Source organism: Coniophora puteana (assembly GCF_000271625.1).
Source record: "Coniophora puteana RWD-64-598 SS2 unplaced genomic scaffold CONPUscaffold_31, whole genome shotgun sequence".
In the NCBI taxonomy this organism is placed as follows: domain Eukaryota; kingdom Fungi; phylum Basidiomycota; class Agaricomycetes; order Boletales; family Coniophoraceae; genus Coniophora; species Coniophora puteana.
Window position 1 is genome coordinate 1 of NW_006913083.1, and position 17911 is coordinate 17911.

The window sequence follows — 17911 nt, forward strand, 5'->3', positions numbered from 1 at the left end:
CCCCACTCGACATAACTGGGTCTAGTATTCTGCACTTCCCGTATTCAATAGCAGCTTTCCCCACCCCACCCTGTACAATAGTCGGCTACCTTCAAACATTGAATAGTAAATGTTATGCTGGTTTGTTTCATACAGACGACTACAGTAGGATGCAGTAAATACTTTGTTGTCATATGTACTAAGCGGATAGTTCCTATGGCGGAATACAGCAGCCAATTTGCATTCCATTAAAACACTCGTATGAAATCCAACATACAGCATACAGTACCTTCATATATCCTCACCAATATTCTGGCATACCATTTACATGGATGTCCATAACCTTCCAGTAGGCCAAATTAGATGGATGTCCATGTCTAGCTCTGGACATCCAAGTGTATATTCAAAGTCACCCTGGTATCATTTATGGATGTCCAACTCTATGGCGGATATCCATATGGGTTTTTAAGCCTTCTCCACATGTCAACCTGGATATCCAAGGCCGCGCGTGAACATCCAAATGTACTCTCAAAGCCTTCCAAGCTTACCTGGCGGGATGTCCATACCAGCCTTTGGACATCCACGCATGCCCTCAGTGTCTACCAACTAGTTCATTCGTAACCTTGGACATCCAGATGCACCTTGAAGCGCAACTCCATAACCCCCATGGATGTCCAGTCCGTGACCTGGATATCCGTGTGCACATATGGAGTGATGGCCAGCTGGCTACTCGAACTCACGGATGCCGGCGTGGATATCCATGAATCACTAAGAGCGAAGCCAACTTATAGACGCGGACACCCAGGTGCACGAGTGGATATCCACGTGCACCCTTTGAAGGGGGTGAAGTCACACTGTTGGTCTTCCAAAGCATGGTTTCGATATCAGAATCGCATTGATTTTCTGCTTGGCAGAGCCGACAGTTCAAGGTATAGGATGCAACTGGCAGCAAATCAACTCTTAGAATGCGTGGGAGGAACTATGTATAACAATGCTATGTAAGTAAGTCAAGGTGAGGAGGGATACATATCGGCATTGTCGTTAAATACATCATGGTCCCCCACACTCGTATCCGAGCCATACTCTAAGTCCAACAACTCCTCTGCATCCGAAGAGAAAAGCAAGTCATCCTGATACTCATCTTCCTCTGCACCCGAGTTGTTGTCTCCACCCGAGTCGTCATCATCTGCGCCATCATCTTTGATATACACATCACCGTGTTCCTCCTCGTCGCCTGCTTGAGTCATCTCGTTGACGAGGGAATGCTCGGTTTTGTGTGGAGGTTCAAAGTGTCCTCCATCTGCGAACCTCGCAACAGCCTTACGAGCAAGGGCAGCTGCAGCCTCTTCTGCCCCCAGTCCCCACCAACGATCCGGGCGTGCACATGGAATCTCACGTACCAGAGGCTCCCACTCGGCATATAAAGCGCTGATTTTGTGTCTTCGAAGTCTGATGAAATATAGGATAGAGGCATCTAGCAATTCCATACGTTAAATATAAAGAGTGTGAAAATACAGAGGACATGTCACCATTACTATCGTCCACTCGAAGGGATTGCCACTGTCTTTCCACCCATTCTTGTAGACGACTACGCTCGAGTACCAAGCGTTCCTCTTCTTCGGCTGCTCGGTCATACTCCAACAGGGCACGGATACCAGCGCGGACCTTTTCGTCTGAAAGCCAGGCGGGAGGGTTTATCGACTCATCATCTAAACCGCTGTTCTGCCAGATCGCATCGTCCACGTCCATGGTGAAGACCTGCTGAGGAGTGAGCAGTGTAGGTTCAACGGCACCGCGCGGAGCCTTCCTGTTGGCTATGAGGTTGCGTATGTCAAGGCAGCGTTGATTGTAACGATCGACCAGCCGTCGTAGCGATGGTTCTCCTTTCTTGACCGAGCCTTCAATATGAGTCGTTAGACTACCCTCTAAAAACAGTGAGCACGTGACAAAATGGCACCAAGAGCCAAACCATTAATGGTAGAGCGATATGACTGTAGCACACGCTCGAGCTGAAACTTCCGGGCACGGGCACGATCGCGAATCCGAGTTAACAATGCCAGGGCTTCCATTCTCGCTCGCATGTATGCGTCAACCTTCCGTCGATCCAAATCCTTCCGTCCGATTGAACTCATAGTCCCCGTGCATCGCTGCAAGGCTTTCACCGCCTGTTGATGTCCGTCGCGCGCATCAGCCAGCATAATACCGATGTTGACAACGTCAACGTTTCCCGTGCGTCGCAATTGCTGCTCGAGGTCCAATACTTCTGCCGCTCGCTTCTTTATGGTATTTTCAAGCTCTAATGCCCTTAGGATCTCGGCTTCCACCCTCGAACGCGACTGGCCTACCTCTGTCGTCAGCGGTGGGTATGTGGAGTGCTGCAACATCCACTTACGGGGTAGAGGCTTAGTCTGGGCTGACGACTGAGCAGCCCATTCCTCCCTCAATGTATCCTCTGACGCTCCGCACGCCGACCAAGCGGCCTTTGCTTTGTTCTTCCTTTCCTGGCACGCCCACCATTTGTTGCGTAGCCACAAACCGTAGCCATGGGTATGCTTGTTGTCGAGGAAGCGAACTTGGTTGTCGAGCACGAACCGGCGGCGATGAAACTATAAAGCTCATTAGCACCAGAAATAATACAATAAGAAAAATACTTTATGCACCCCAGAGACTCTCAAGATTGAGATGAGGAATCGTAACGCACTCCAGAGACGTTCGCAACCCTCGCCGTCAGAGAACCCAAACCCAGTACGCTTCCTAGGATGATACACCACCTGACAAGGCCATTGGTGCCCAAACGCGTGGAACACAGAGATCCCGAAAACCATGCGTGCGAGAATATCATCAGGGATGAGATTCCACTTGCGAGTGCTGCGCTCGAGTTGACAGGCGATGTCATATAGGATGCCGACGGTCATTTGGTCAGACAGGTGGAGAAAGAGCTTGTTAATGAGCGCTAAGGCGTAGTGTTGGCGTTCGCCTGATGAAGTCATGTTGCAAAACCAGAGCACACGATCGTGTCTGCAAACCAAAGCCATGAGGCCAGTATCGGCGAAGAATCTAGTGCTTGCCTTTTCACGCTTCTCATCAGCCGCTTTGAAGGAACCACCGCAGGCGTCCAGGCTTGACACGGGGACTTTCATGCCCTGCTCAACGGCATCTTCGTTGTTGCGTTCTCTCGCGTCAGCCTCGGGTCGGCCGCGTTTATGGGGTTGACGTTTCTCATTAACCCAGTTCTCCATCTCCTTGACCTCGTCGTCGGGCATGAAAAATGATGCGGCAGGGTTAGGAGGATCCTCGATACCAGCCTGCTTGGGATTGTTGGCGCGCTTCTGAGTGAAGCAAGCGTCGAGGCAGACGATTACGTCTGGTGATGACCGGGATAACGCTGAGGGCGTCAACGACGCGGGAAAACAAAGGGCACAACGATCTTGAAGGTATGTGGACGCGTGGGGGCTGTCCTCACCACCGGAGACGTCTTCATCCTCGCCCGAAGGCGATTTGGCTGGGAGCGAGGGTGTTCGCAGGTAGTTCTTGAGATGATCGTCGGCAGAAAGTCGGAGTATACTAAACCAGTGGGCTGCGACCGCAAAGCGTCGTCTGAGAGGTTCCTGGAAATACGCATGACTATGATATTTTATCATCGGCAAAGAGCAGCTCACTTTTGACGCAAACCTATAACCCATGTCATTGAAGAAATCTTCTAGGGCCTCACACCAGGCCGTGGTGTTGGGGGTGAGCCGCCAAAACATGTGGTTTACCAGGTTCAAGACACGTAAATCAACCGCGAGCGAAGGCTTGACAGGGGCGTTTGGGAACATACCAGCACACATTAGCTGGTAAGGAGCCGTCAGACATTTGCACGTATCCAAGGTAATCTCCTCGAGCTCTATACCAACACGAATATGTGAATATGAGACGAGGAAAAAAATACATAAACTCACTGTGAAACTTTAGACAGACGACAGTTATTCGCATGCGTTCGCAGTTGCAACGAATAGACTTCACATCCAAGGTTGCATCGGACTGGAGGGACTGAGATCTACTCATATACTCAAGATAGGGCCAAATAAGCGATGGTATGACATCGTGTGACCATCGACGCCAAGCGTTTTGACGCTTATCCGACGTAGAAAGGTATACCCGTGCACGGGGAGAAGTGGGAGCGGGCTCACAGTCGTCAAACACTGGATCTGAAGGGGGTACTGCAGTCAACTCGGGAGGTATCGCGTCCATTATTGGCCCAGATTCGGTGTGCTGCACCAGACGCCGGCCCGGTAAGGAGAGGATAGGGGTCGGGTCAGGAATCCGAGGATCCAATAAGCGCTTGAGGTGACGAGGATGACCTGGTGCTTGAGGAGCGTCCACAAATGTATGAAGCCGTTGCTTTGGTACATGGTATGGTTTCATGAGCAAAGAGACCGCGGAGGGTATTGGCGCGTTGACATCGATCTTGGCCTTTTTTCGTTTATTGGGTCTGGGAAGGGCGGGGCGTCGTACAGACATCTGATCAGAACAATAATAGTAAGCATTAGATAGGCATTTGCATTCAGGTTGGGCGTAAGATAAGCATGATGATATAAACGAAAAAAGAAAAAAGAGCTGTCCAGGCAATCGTAAGAGGTAAAGAGTTCATGAACAATCGAAATGAAAAAAAAAGTCCGAACAAACGCTGATCAACGTAAAGCAAACATGAGTATTGTCACAGGTGTCCCTACACAAATGGGAAAAGCAGCGGGAGAATGGGAGGGCGCCCCGTGTGTCGCTCGAACTCTCGAATGTAGTGCTTCATCATCCGCTGAGGATAGTTCCACCGATCCATTCTACTGGGCTCGCCAGTAAACTCCGCGAACCGCTCGACGGAATCCCACTGGTTAATCAACCGCCGAAACAGTTCCCAGTGGTGGAGGGCTACCGCATCATCGGGGTGATTGATGTGAAGTCCGCGAGGACTTTCCTGCGAGGGCAGAGGAACATCGGATACGGCGAGAACTTCAATGTTGCTTGGCACATCGAACGCGTCGCAAACGCGTCGCATACGAGCACGACGATCTTTGTCCCACTCCTTGCTGGCAAGGTGGTGATCGAGCGCAAGAAATTCGTATCGGAACGACAGCTCGGCAGCTTCCCAGACAATACGACGAATATCCAAAGGAGGCGCGTTGGCGAGTCGGACCAGATCAACGTCTTCACCGCGCCACTGAATAGGCGGGGGAGCCTTGAAGACATCCTGGCGCGTTGCCTTGCGGGCGTCCAGACTGAAGCAAGCCATGAACTTCTCCGCCTCAGCACGTTCGGTCTTGCTGAGTTGAACGCCGGGCTCCATGTTGCCGAGCAAAAACGGCCGCCAGCCCTTTGCCGAGGCCCATTGCTTGTCGAAGTAGCGGGCGTCGACGTCATTGATGAGCTCCTTGCGAGCCCGCATCCAGTTCGCGATATAAGTAGACCGGCGACCTACGTCCTTGGCAGAGCAAAGCAGCGCAGGATCGGGGAAACGCAATCCATGTCCGACACGACCCGAGCCACGAGTATCTTCAGCGCGGCGCACACCCAACGCATGTACGCCCCGCGCCTTCCCTCTACTGGTGGACTGTTTGGCACGCTCCCCAGCAGCGCGAGCTTCCACTTCGGTCTTGACGGCTTGGAGTGAATAATACCAGCCGTGGTCGCATGCAGGCATTAATTCGTGCTTGTAGATGGTCCAACGATCCCGTTGGGAAGTCGAAGAACCTGGAGGGAACTATTAGATACGAAATTGGGGACCACAATATTCAATCGCGAAGCTCACCGTCATAGTTTGCATGCCGCTGTTTCTCCAGTTGCGACGACATCGTTGCTTCAGTAGTGGCAGTAGCAGGCGCCTCGAGAATCCACTTGCTGGCTGCACGCAAGCGACAAGCTTTCAATCGCTCCCAAGAGCCAGGTCCATTGGAGCGCAGCACAGGGAATGGGCACAGACGAGAGCTTTCGTCATAGAAATCCTGGTAGCAGACATTGGCCGGTGTGACCGAAGCATGATGAAGGATGTTCATGTCAGGGGGGATCTGATGGGGACGCCTGATGTACCAGACGGGTACGCCTATGTCGTACAACATCTTGCATGTTGCGGGGTCATCGGTAAAAGCTCCCATCCACTGCAAATTGACTTCGTGCGGGAGGAGGGGAGAGGGAGACTGCATGCGAGGGTAGACAATAGTTTTGTAATCCATGAAAGCGTGAAGCGACAGGTATGATCGCTGCAGGTGGGCAAATGTAGCTAGAGCGTCTCGATATGTAACGGGAGTAGTTTCGAGATGGATGACTGTTGCTTCAAAATCGCGAAGAGCCGATGCTGTGTCATCAGGCTTCTGACCGCTGTTGCTGAGAAACCAGGTGTCCGACTTCTCTTGTACATCATTGAGCATGGCGCGAAGGCCGCCACATGCCTCTGGGCTCAGCCGTCCAATTGCAGAGTTATCGCTCGAACGAGCCCAGTACTTGTACTGGAAGCGATCCCACCCCCACCGACGAGCAACATGCGTGGATGTGCAGTCCGGGCGTGGAATGAGAGGCGCCCAAGCCCAGTTCTTGTGGTAGAGCTGAGGGTGTTGATGGGGATCAACGGCCGCAAATCGACCGTCTGCACGCGCTCGGACGGTTTCGTGTTGATACACGTGCGGTTCCGGGATTTCAATCATGTTGGGAGAGCTGATGAGGTACTGGTCGTACGCGGCCAGCACAGCGGCGTCGGTGAAAAGGAGCGGACCTAAATAGAGCTCAAATATCAGTGATGGGGATGTTACCAATGACTAGTTACGCACGTTCAGAGTCGAACAGTCGTCGATGCAAAGGATACTTCTCCATGTCGATGCCTTCGGTGCGGGACACCATGACGTCCTGGACAACGGCGTCAAAAATGAGAAAAATGAGTTATAAACACAACGGTGATCGTACGTGCCTGCAGTAGCAAACTCTATGGCGTGGCCGTTGTATACGAAATCAGGGAGACGTTGTGGCCGGTACGTGGAAAGAGCGAAACGTTGTGAAGAAGGTTTATGGTGAAAAAATAAGTCGTCCCCGAATGAAAAATGTAAAGAGAAAAAGGAGTGAACGGGACGTCCATAGCTATACGTAAAATGCAAGTGGTACAAGGGAGATGAACAAATGATGGTGATGCCCCCCCGCCCATCCTGAGGTCTTCAACCAACTAGAGCTTGCACGATCGTGCGGCGTGGCGACCTCATGAGCTAACGCTCAAGGGCGACCGACCCGTCAGCACATAGCTGCGGGGCCAGTCATGGGGCCGGTGGAAGGACGGGAAGCATATCGCTCCGCTGGAGACCGTGACGAGAGGAAATGGCCATACCGAGAGAGCTTCTTGCCGAGGCGGGCTGAGAAAGAACGAACTGGCACCAGGGGAAAACCGACTTGAAGGCGGGTGGCTGTTGAAGCAGGTAGAGAAGGGAGGGCGAGTGGGAACAGTTTGGATCAGTATCATCCAACAAAGAGCGCGTAGACGCACCTTAACAGACGCAATAGGGCGAGGCGACGGTGGCGGCTGCGAAGATCGATAAGCTGCGTGACGAGATAAGGTGAATCCTAGCATACCTTTGCCCGACGAGTGTCAGGGGAGCAATGAATCGTCTGGAAGTCGAGGGAGCCTCAGGGGTTCTAAGCGAGCGACAGAAAGCAAGATACTCACCGTGGTCCGAGGGTGCGGAGGTCTGTCGAGACAGAGGGAAGGGAAGAGGGGGCCTGCAGAACGCGCTCGCAACTCGATAAACAAGGACATGCGTGACTTGTTTGTGGGCGGCTGTTCCTGGGATTTATTAACCATATTGAGCGAGAATGTGCCCGGCCGAATGTCGGCTCGTAGTTACGGCGGCCTCGGCCGAGCAGAAATTCCCATATTTGGCGAACTTGCGTCATCACTGGCCCTGGATATCCTACGAAAGCGCTTGGATATCCAAACTCCGAATTTGGTTCCGCTGAAGTATATAGGTCTGTATTCTCGCACGTTCTCACCTCCCTTTCTTCCCTTTCTATTGCAGAGGCGGTCTTGACCCCCTGAGCCCCTTACCCACCTTCTCCTACACTATGGTCGCTCTCCTCATCGCAAGACACGCCATGTATCCCCGCCCGTAACTTCCTTGCTCCAGGTAAGCGTCCTCCTGTCCATGATGTAGTCCCTGGATGCCAAGGCTGACTGCATGATTGGGTACAATCCGTTCATGGCGCTCTAGGTCCCGTGTGTAAGTTCTCGTTCCATTTAACTTAGCGGTGTGTCTACATCTAACACGGGTGACGCACTTCGTTTAGATATCGTCTTGTCCATCCGTCTCGCTAGACTACCTGCCCGTCGCCTGTCGTCAATGTTCGCTTGGCCTCCCCGGGAATGGACAGCCCGGAGCGATATGCTCCCTGTCCCCCTTCCCGTTGTTCTCACTGGCCCCGCAGCTGTATGCTGACGGGTCAGTCGCCCTTGAGCGTTAGCTCATGAGGTCGCCGCGCCGCACGGATTCCGCGAGGTTTCTGTGCATGATTTCCGTGGTTGAAGACCTCAGGATGGGCACGATATCGATCGGCTACGACACATGTATCCACATCGCAATACGGTTCCTCGTTGGTGAGAAGAGTAGGGAGGCGCAAGGGTAGGGAGGCATGGTATGGAGGTTGAACGTCAACAGTTGGTCTGGGGCGTGGGTGCAAGCTGAGGTGGTGGTGCAATCCGTTTACCATGGGCTTAGGCAATGTGCTGCGTGTAGGGAGTCGAGGGTAGGGTTCGTGATGCATGGTTGTCGCACACGACTAAAGGCGTGCATGGTCTTCTTTGATTCAGCATCCAATGTCAACGTATTTTGCATGTAAATGGTCTCTGGTAGTGCAACGCCACTGGCCAATTTTTTGAGTATCAGGTATTAGGTAATTTACTACCAGCGCAGCGCTGACACCAGGCTGACACTCGTAGCTTGGGAGCTTGATGATACAGAAGAGTGGATCCCCATCGCAGTGTTATATGTGTTAACATCCACGAGCGCAACTTGACCGGGTTGCCTTACATGGTATGTTACACGCTGGTGACTCGTACTGGCGCTAATATATCGTCTAGGTCTAGTTCTATCATAAAATGGTACAACGTCCACGACTCAAGAATTACATCGATAGATGTCAGAGTCACGAATAGCTTGGGAATTCCATTCTGCAACCCTAGTCGCATTAGGACCCAATGGTCATGGCTGTTACTGTGCTTCATTAACTGCTGTCTTGTTATAGGTCGCACAATGCTAACGTTCCTGTAATACTGGCAAAATGACAGAAAGTCCTGTCCAGTTTAGTGCACCACTTCTATACCGCAATTTTCCATTCGATTGATGTCCACGGTATGTGAAGTACGTGTTTACTGCAACGCCTACTGATAATCACAATGGCAGTTGTGTCTGCTGAATCCGCCATGGCAAGAATATGCATTGTCACTACGTTCTTACAGTGACTCACCCCGTGGTCATACAGTCGTCAGTGTCTTTCTCCAGCTTTACACGCATGTGTCGAGCGGTGATGAAATGTGGCTGCTACTACGTTTTTGGTTTGCGTGAGGTATGTACCCCCATTGAGCATTATTTTCGTAAACACTTACACCGCATAGATTGAGTATCGAATTGTCACGGCGTCTCTATAGCGTACGCGTGATAGTACGGATGTGCTTGGCCTGGCTGATTCTATCTTACGAAGCAGTGAGAACGAGTGAGTAGTAGGCATGATAGCTCAGTATGAGAAACTGAAAGTCAGTCTCGCAGATGCACCATGCACTCATGTTACTTGCATGTGGCACAAGGAGTTGTGAGTGCATTGCATATCCTTTGTTGTTTATCGATGTGTTTCAGGTTGATCGAAACTTAGTGATCATTGGAGGGGCATACTACAACGTGAAGCTAGCTATCTACTGCAAACCCCAAGAACCCCAAGTACCGTAGTCAAAGTCCCAAACCACGGTATGGGTCAGTCTTTGAAGGTGCTCTTCGTGGCTTCGCAAAGAAGTATGATTCACTGACCATGTGCTCCAATCGACCCATCCATGCGTTCTCCACCTGAAGCACCCGTTCTCCTCCCTCTCGCCATACTCAAGAGTGCGCGCAAACACTCCGCCTAGCGCCTCCGTGCAGAAAATTGTCCCCATCGTCCCCGAAGGTCCGGGTGTCCCCATGTCGAGGTAGTACCCGCACTCAGACGCAAGGTAGTTGTTCGCGACACCATCGACAACGAAGTGGTGGAAGTACCAGCCCAGTTGAGCGAGCACGTACGCTAACGTTACCAGCCCTCCCGCAGAATTCACGCTGTACGCGACCGAGAACGGAGCGTGGCTATACCAGGGCGAGTTCTCCGGCGTTCGACCCCATCGCAATGTTACGCGTGCGTCCGCTTCATAAGGCGGGATCGACTGGGGTATTGGCTATGCCTGGTTACTGAAGCTGATAATAGGGTATGATGAACGTACTCACCTCATTCGTTTGCTGATGCATGTTCCGCACATAGTCGTCCCACGTCGTCCTCCCAGCCGCGACAGTATGATAGCTTTCACACCAGTACTTTGACAACGCGAATGTATTCGGCCATCGAGTCCTCCCTATGCCAAGCGGTTGCCCTGCCGCTAGTATGGTGTATGGATGGGTAAGTTATTATCTAAACAGCTTGACACGCCACTTACATCTCCTCAGATCGCGGATGAAAATGGAAGGACGCAGTCCGTTATCGTGAAAGATAGAGAGCGCCTCCGCCTCGGGTGGAGTTGGCATTGGCGTCTCCTCACTCCAGCCTAGGTTTGCCCACCCTGTATTTGCATCCGCATCCCAATCGCCCCGTCGTCCCCAGCCTTCGTCACCCCATCGTCCCCAGCCTTCGCCATCATGCCATCCGTTCGTTTGCTGCTCCGTGTCTGTGACTTGCGCAGGTGGATCTTGCCTACTTGCATCTTCATCGGAGTCCGATAGCTCGAGCCACCGCCCGGTGCCCTCGCCGACGTCTCGGCCGTTGCTTTGTGGCTGTGGGTTGCCGTTCATTGGCGGACTCATGTCAGCGAAGGCTTCGGCGGGCTCGTCGTTGCCGTTCGAGGGTTCCATGGCTGTGAATCTAGGGGCTTGACAGGAATGGAGGCGTTCGTCGGAGTTCGTTCAGGCGTCCAACTGGCATCAATCACGATGTTCCAGTCCAATGGAGAAAAACAGAGCATGTGTCCGATAAGCATTCTCCCCCATGCGCTACATGGGACCGGACACATCTTCCCGAGGTAAAATACTTGTTTCAGCTGTCAAATACGGGGGCGCTAACCACGAAGGTAGAGATTTGTGTCCTCGTGAGCTGCACTCTGTTGCGCTAAGACCCGACTCCGACTCCGATAACACGTTTTGACGGGCCCCAATTTCAATTGTGGTAAGCGAATTGGGGGGTTGGCTGCCATAGTTCGAAAGAATGACAGATGTGGAGTGGAGTTATATCTCTTCACCAGAGGTGGTACTTTGGCGTATATCGTTCGTTGCTTTGCATTGAGTGGTTTGCCTTATGTTCATCCGGCGTCGCAGGCTACCGTGGCCCCCTCAAAGACGGGCTGGTTCTTAAGGTCGGATTCTAACGGCTGGAGAATCTGTGTATTGCAACATCTGGGCGGCCCCAATCCGTAGCGAAGGCGATGATTTGACGGGTGTGTTCACGAGGTATGGTATTGCAAACGCCCCATTTGCGTCAGAAGTTGACAGTCTGGAATTTCAGATAATCGCGTGTCTGAGGTCGTCTCATCGACTTCATGATCGAGGGCATCCATTGCCATGTTTCTCTCACTGCTCTGGACCGCGTGTATAATACGCCCCAGGTTGAATTGTTGTGGTGAATCAACCGTGTTAGTAATGTATATGACATGTTTTATTATTTGGAGGGTACTCATCCACATTGGATCAAACGGTCAGACAGTCAGACATGTCTGCTGCCGCGGGGTTGCATGCCTGTTGAGCGCCTAGAATCGCCCTCGTTCTGCGCCCCTGATTTCTGCCCATGTTGATCGTGAATTGTCAAAGCACCTTGACGAGTCGGGATCGGTCTCTCAGTTTGCCGGGTGGAACCACTGTGATTCATCAGCGTTTTCAATTTCGGGCACAATTTGTCCTAGGGTTTCCAGCTGTTTCCAGTGCTCGGAGGTCCAGATGTATGACATAGAGGGTTGGTGGGTAGCGGGCGAGATTTGACTCGGGAACGTAAGATTGCTCGTTTGCTATATTGGAAATATTCTGGCTGAGAAAGGCGTATAAAATAGCGTCATTTTGATCCTCAAGACTCCCTACTCTTCGAACATCCTCCCTTTCCCTTCGCCTTCATGGCTCCGAAGAAGGGTCCCTCTACTTCATCTGAGAAGGTCCCACCCGAGCGTTCCACCCGCCAGCTTCCTCTGCGTACCAATGGCCGTAGTGCTCACATGCGTGGCCGCGTCGCCGACCCACCCGAATCTGCGGTAAGTGACGCGAATATGCATTCGCGATCATGGCCTGAATACCTACCAGGTAGACTCGGAAGTCCAACAGCAGTCGGGCTCTCGGTCGAAGCCTGTTCCGCGCCCAAGGCAGGCCACAGGTACGGGACTGTCGCTTCTCGAGCGCGTAGAGAAACGCGCTGAGGCCGTCCGCGACTCTCTGTGGGGCAAAGGTGACCGCCATATCGCTATCGAGTGATTCTTTCCCTGACGCCTTCCATCAGGACGGCGAAAGTCGTGTGGCGATTCCTCGCGTTCCTCTGATAAGGAGGACCTCGGTTCTTCCCATGGTGCTCCCCCACCGTCGTCTGATGCGGGAGATGATGACGCCGAGGGTGAGGACGACGCCGAGGGTGAGGACGACACCGAGGGTGAGGACGACGCCGAGGGTGAGGACGACGCCGAGGGTGAGGACGACGCCGAGGGTGAGGACAACGAGGCCGGTGAGGAGGAAGACGGATCCGAAGGAGGGGCTATGGACGTCGTTGTCAAACCGGACCCTGACGCACCGCAGTCTCAGTCTTCTTCAGGTGCGCAGGCGGCAGAAGGTGAGCCACCTATACTTATCGCGGCGACGCTTCCCTTCTAACGAAAGTTGTTGCCCCATCAGACGACGAAGATGCTAGGGAGGCGGACGCCCAGTTGACCGAGCCTGCAAACGGTGGACGCCGCTTGCGACCGAGGACCTCGTTGCAAGCACAAGCAGCAGAGGAGGACAGCTCCGGCGATGGTGAATGATTATTAGTATATATGTCTGGATGTGGTCTAATGAACATCCCAAGGCGCCGACAGTGATGAGTATGACTCTGCACAAGCGTCTCACTCCAGCGAGTCGGAAGACACTGCGGATGGGGCCGACGCATCGGATGCAGAACCCACCCGTCCCTCAAAACGCCCCTCTGCACCGAAGCCGCCGCGCCAGAAGCGCGCCCTCCCAGACGACGTTGAACCGGCGGGGACATCAAAACCGCCTAAACCTCCGAAGTCACCGCACCCCCAACTGGTCGACGCGCCTGTCCCTTCAGGGGGCAATGAGCGCCCTTCTACACCTTCGCAACCTTCTCCTTCCACGCCACCCCCTCCGTATCAGCCTCCTGCCAAGACAGGCAAGAACAAGGGGAAGGCCAAGGCCAAGGCCAAGGCTTTCGACCAGTCCACTAAGACTGGTCGGTGGTCGAAAGCCGAGCTCGAACGTCTTAGTGCATTCAAGGAGCGATGGGAGGATGGCCTCGACGAGCTGGTCGATGACCTCGGTCGATCTCGATCTTCTATTGGGGTTGCTCTAGGCCTGAGCTTCACTCAGTATCGCGCGGAGAGCATGTGGAACAAGCACCAGTGCTGGTGGTGGCGAGAGCGACGCGATGAAGCAGGTGTGTTTACTTTAAACGTCTAGTAGCTGGATGTTAACGTCGACCCGTAGATCCATTACATGTCGCTCGCCTTAAGTGTTCCGCCGACTTTTGGGACCGGGTGCAGCAGTCTTCGTCCACGGAGCTGCAGTCTGATACCTCCACGGTGGAGGAGGCCAGCCTGGCGCTCGACCCTGAGCACGCGGTCTGGGCTCCCATCGTCGCCCACTGGGACGACCTTCGTGATCCTCAGAACATGTCTGTCGATCAGCACATGACCGTCATGAACCAGTGTGTTACAGAGTTCAGCAAGGCTGTAGGTTATGTCGTTCTCTCCTTGACACGTTGCTGACCCAGCGCAGGCTGAATTATACCACCGACTGTATGGAATCTATGTCGGTGGGTTCGTCGTCACCCTCACCGACGACGCCACTCCCAGATGCCTTAACCAGGCTTGGGGTGGCTGCGATGTCGTCAACGAGCTTATCGAAGCCAAGGATGCCAACGTGAAGGGTTGGATTCGTTACGCGGAGATCCTCATATCGTGAGTGCCCTTTTTTCTTTTTCTTTTGCTTGTCTTTCCTGGGTAACTTATATGTACATTTTTAGCGCAAAGCTTATGGGCCTCGACATCAATATCGCACCACCGTCCACTCAGCCGGCTACCGTGAAGCTTACCGCTATGGAGCGCCTCAAGCAAAATGTCCTCAAGTCGTACAATCCGAAGGAGGGGACTCGGGACCGGTTGCGCCGTATTGTCGGCATTCAGCACAAGTATCTACTTGGTGCGTCTCCGTCTCTGTCCTTCGCCATGACAGATTTTGACGTCTGCCGTACAGCCGAACACAACGTCCTTTTTAATGATCCCGGCGACCCCGCGTCCCACGGCAGGCAGAAGTTTGACTGGAGGGGCTACCCGGATGTCCTATGTCAGAACAAGCTGAAGATGATCTACTGGCCTGACGACACTCCCCTTCCCGGGGCTTATATACCGGGCGATCTCAATGTCGGCGACCTCGTGCCTGTCGTCTGCCCCTGGATGATGCAGCTGTATGAGCAGTGGCATGCCGAGACCCCCGACTTGGTTCCTGAGTATGACGGACCCGAGTGCTCGATCACGACGGCGATACGTGTGGTTCGCATGGATGCAGGTATGTTTGAGCATGTCGTTTACACGGTCGTACTGATGTCTATGCCTTTGTTAATCTAGCCGAATGTTATGCCTTGTCGTGCAATGACGACGACAAGGTTCCTCTCATCGTCGGTCAGAACGATGATGTCCTTATGTGGGCGAACAAAGCCCTCTCCTCCAAGGGTCGCAAACGCTCCAAGCAAGATGAGGACTTCATCGTCGCCGATGATGTCGACGTGGAGCCTGTCAAGAAGAAAAGGAGCGGGGGGAAAGTCCACCAAGCTAAGTACGTTACCTTAGCAGCGGCGTCGCTGGCACTGGCTGATGCCACGTAGGCAGGGTGCACGGGCGAAAAAGGCCGGCCAGCCCTCGACCTCCGAGGTTGTTGCGCCGGCATTGCCAGCACGTCGTACCATCGAGGCCATTCCTCGCGCTTCCAGCTCTGTCGTCCCCTCGTCGGTTTCTCCCCCTCTGCGCGAGCCCCGCTCCATTATCCCGGGCCGGAAGAGCCCACGGCCCAACGTATCCCCGCAACCTCATGCTTCCGGCTCTGTCGTGCCTTCCTCGGTGTCACCTTCCCCGCTGAAGCTCCCCGTGAAGCTGGTTGCCGCTGTCCGGGAAATGGATCGTGAGGAGGCTCGTTCCGGGCAGGCCAAGACCCACCGCACGTACCATGCCGCGCGCGGTCGCTCCCCGTCGCCAAGCAATGGACGATCCCATCGCGACCGACGTTCTGCCAGCCCACGTGAGAACAACTACGCTAGGCGCGGACGTGAGTCACCTGCACCGTCCCATGACCGCGTCGCTCGGTCGTATTATCGTTCGCCATCACCACGCCGTCATCGTCAAATCGAAGATCGACAATTCTCCCCGGCACGTTCTCACCGGAGTGGTCGTGAAGACCGCGTCCCGTCCCTGTCGCCTCCTCGTTCCTACAAGTCCTCTCGCAACTGGTGAGTTCTTTGTGTCATTTTTGCTGGTCGTTATCACTAATTCACTTGAATATTTTCTAGTCATTCCCGCTCCCCCGTACGTAGTGGCGGTGCTAATGGGGTGTCATGGCACTCTCGTCGTGAACTCGGTGATGGCGGGACTTACCCTCATTCGTACGATCGGCGCTATCGTTCGCGATCACGAACACCTCGGCCCCGGAAATATTCCCCAATGAGGTATGTCTATGTGGTTTGTGGCTGGCGTGCTTGTCATCTTATTAGCATACCAGGGTTGATTCGCCGCCCCCACCGCGCCGCCGTGATTCCCGTGAGTCCATGCGGGCAAGGTATGTCGGCGTACACATGCCCTATAGTATACCGCTTATTCATTCTAGGGAATATAGTCCGGAGTACGTGCGGTCTTCTAGAGACGCGAGATATGCTAGATATGATTGATGTTTATGTATATGGTTTTCGATTGCAATGATGTATCTGTCCTTTATGCTCATACGTTCTCATGGTGACCTTGCCATGGTCTGATGCACCATATGTCTGATGCTGTGTGTCTTCGTCATCTGCAAAAGTGATGATGTAAATATAAGGTGATGACTACCCTATCTTAGTGTGCTGGTTCACTTACAGATGTCGAAATGAGTCTACCACTTATAAAGACAAGGTTAGGGCGATACTAAGACTTGGAACTGAGTCTAATCTAGTACATGGCCCTTACTATAACTAGTGGATCTTGTACATGAATGTGTATGTTTGATGATAATATAGCATATGTAGGTATACATAGCCAATGGTGATCCCCCTTACTAACACAGTATGGTTCATCTGGTTATCCATATCACTAAGAATATCCATCAGTAAGTGTTGGCTTGTCAATATGGTGATTCTGATATCCAAACCCTGCTTGAGGAGCTGAATATTTTCACTTAGCACTATTTAAGAGGGTACCAGATATCTGCGACACTCATGCAGTTGCACTTCAGAGTGCATGTGGATATCCAATGCCGGGCCTGGACATCCACCTGTTCAACATGGTGGAAGGTAGACATACAGGTGGATTTTCATTTGCCTGTGGATATCCAAGTGGTTATCTCAAGAGTCTTTGAGAATGTGTATGGATGTCCGTCCTTGCACATGGATATCCCAATAACAACCTTATGAGAGTTTCCAAGAGCACCTATGGATGTCCAAGTGCAAATGGATGCCCTAGCCCCAACTTGAATGTCCCAATATCCATCTGGGCGGAATTTGATAGTCTACATGGATATCCCATGGGCTTTCATGGGAGAGCAGGAGAGTAGATATGGATGTCCATGTGCACATGGATGTCCAGTTAGCTTACTTTGAGGCCAATAATATTGTGCATGGAAGTCCCTTCCGCCATTTGGATATCTCATTGGCCATCTGGGGAGAGGTTGATTGTGCATGTGGATATCCAACTGGCTATGATGGGAGAGTGTGAGAGTGAATTTGGATATCCAACTGGCTATGATGGGAGTGTGTGAGAGTGCATTTGGATGTCCATGTGCAGATGGACATCCCTACAGCTTATTTGCACAACATTGAAAATGCAATGTGATGCAATGTTTGAACAAGCATATTATTATACTAGTTACACCCTATGGATATTCAAGTGAATGGTCCAAGCTAGTACAACACTGTACTAAGTAAAACTGTATGGTTGGATAACCCCGTGGAACCTTAGTAAACAATAGTTGAGATATAGTGGAGTGGCAGCCAGTTATTATCCTGCTGCCAATATGCAGATTGCTGTGCTGGGTGTAATGCCACCGTATGCAGGGTGCTGTGTGGGGTGTAATGCCACTGTACGCAGGGTGCCATGCAGGGTGTAATGCTGCTGTACGCAGGGTGCCATGCAGGGTGTAATGCCGCTGTACGCAGGGCACCATGCAGGGTGTAATGCCGCCGTACGCAGGGTGCCGTGCAGGGTGTATGGATTGACGATATTAGAGCCAAAACCCAGATTTATGTAGCCAAGGACCCCTGACACCCCTGGAGA

The 17911-nt window shown here is 52.7% G+C and overlaps 4 protein-coding genes across 4 annotated transcripts; 1 reads left to right on the forward strand and 3 right to left on the reverse strand.

The window, feature by feature from the left end:
- Nucleotides 1–986: 986 nt before the first annotated feature.
- CONPUDRAFT_160580 (uncharacterized protein) lies at nucleotides 987–4212 on the reverse strand (the record flags this gene model as incomplete). The annotated part of the gene is made up of 7 exons (XM_007777722.1): nucleotides 987–1453; nucleotides 1509–1904; nucleotides 2183–2320; nucleotides 2372–2585; nucleotides 2640–3587; nucleotides 3639–3865; nucleotides 3921–4212. 7 exons carry the CDS (start codon nucleotides 4210–4212, stop codon nucleotides 987–989), a joined length of 2682 nt encoding a protein of 893 aa, XP_007775912.1.
- A 478-nt stretch (nucleotides 4213–4690) lies between these two features.
- Nucleotides 4691–7792, reverse strand: CONPUDRAFT_160581 (uncharacterized protein; the record flags this gene model as incomplete). Its single annotated transcript, XM_007777723.1, has 6 exons — nucleotides 4691–5706; nucleotides 5765–6721; nucleotides 6777–6852; nucleotides 7478–7513; nucleotides 7564–7599; nucleotides 7658–7792. The coding sequence occupies 6 exons, from the start codon at nucleotides 7790–7792 to the stop codon at nucleotides 4691–4693; spliced, it is 2256 nt and encodes a 751-aa protein (XP_007775913.1).
- A 2100-nt stretch (nucleotides 7793–9892) lies between these two features.
- Nucleotides 9893–11069, reverse strand: CONPUDRAFT_160582 (uncharacterized protein; the record flags this gene model as incomplete). Its single annotated transcript, XM_007777724.1, has 3 exons — nucleotides 9893–10402; nucleotides 10452–10600; nucleotides 10658–11069. The coding sequence occupies 3 exons, from the start codon at nucleotides 11067–11069 to the stop codon at nucleotides 9893–9895; spliced, it is 1071 nt and encodes a 356-aa protein (XP_007775914.1).
- A 1244-nt stretch (nucleotides 11070–12313) lies between these two features.
- On the forward strand, nucleotides 12314–16997 carry CONPUDRAFT_78431 (uncharacterized protein; the record flags this gene model as incomplete). The annotated part of the gene is made up of 17 exons (XM_007777725.1): nucleotides 12314–12448; nucleotides 12498–12639; nucleotides 12691–13014; nucleotides 13062–13196; nucleotides 13249–13836; nucleotides 13887–14131; nucleotides 14178–14359; nucleotides 14425–14600; nucleotides 14655–14966; nucleotides 15026–15233; nucleotides 15283–15900; nucleotides 15961–16116; nucleotides 16162–16226; nucleotides 16275–16289; nucleotides 16503–16555; nucleotides 16679–16748; nucleotides 16822–16997. The coding sequence occupies 17 exons, from the start codon at nucleotides 12314–12316 to the stop codon at nucleotides 16995–16997; spliced, it is 3600 nt and encodes a 1199-aa protein (XP_007775915.1).
- Nucleotides 16998–17911: the final 914 nt, after the last annotated feature.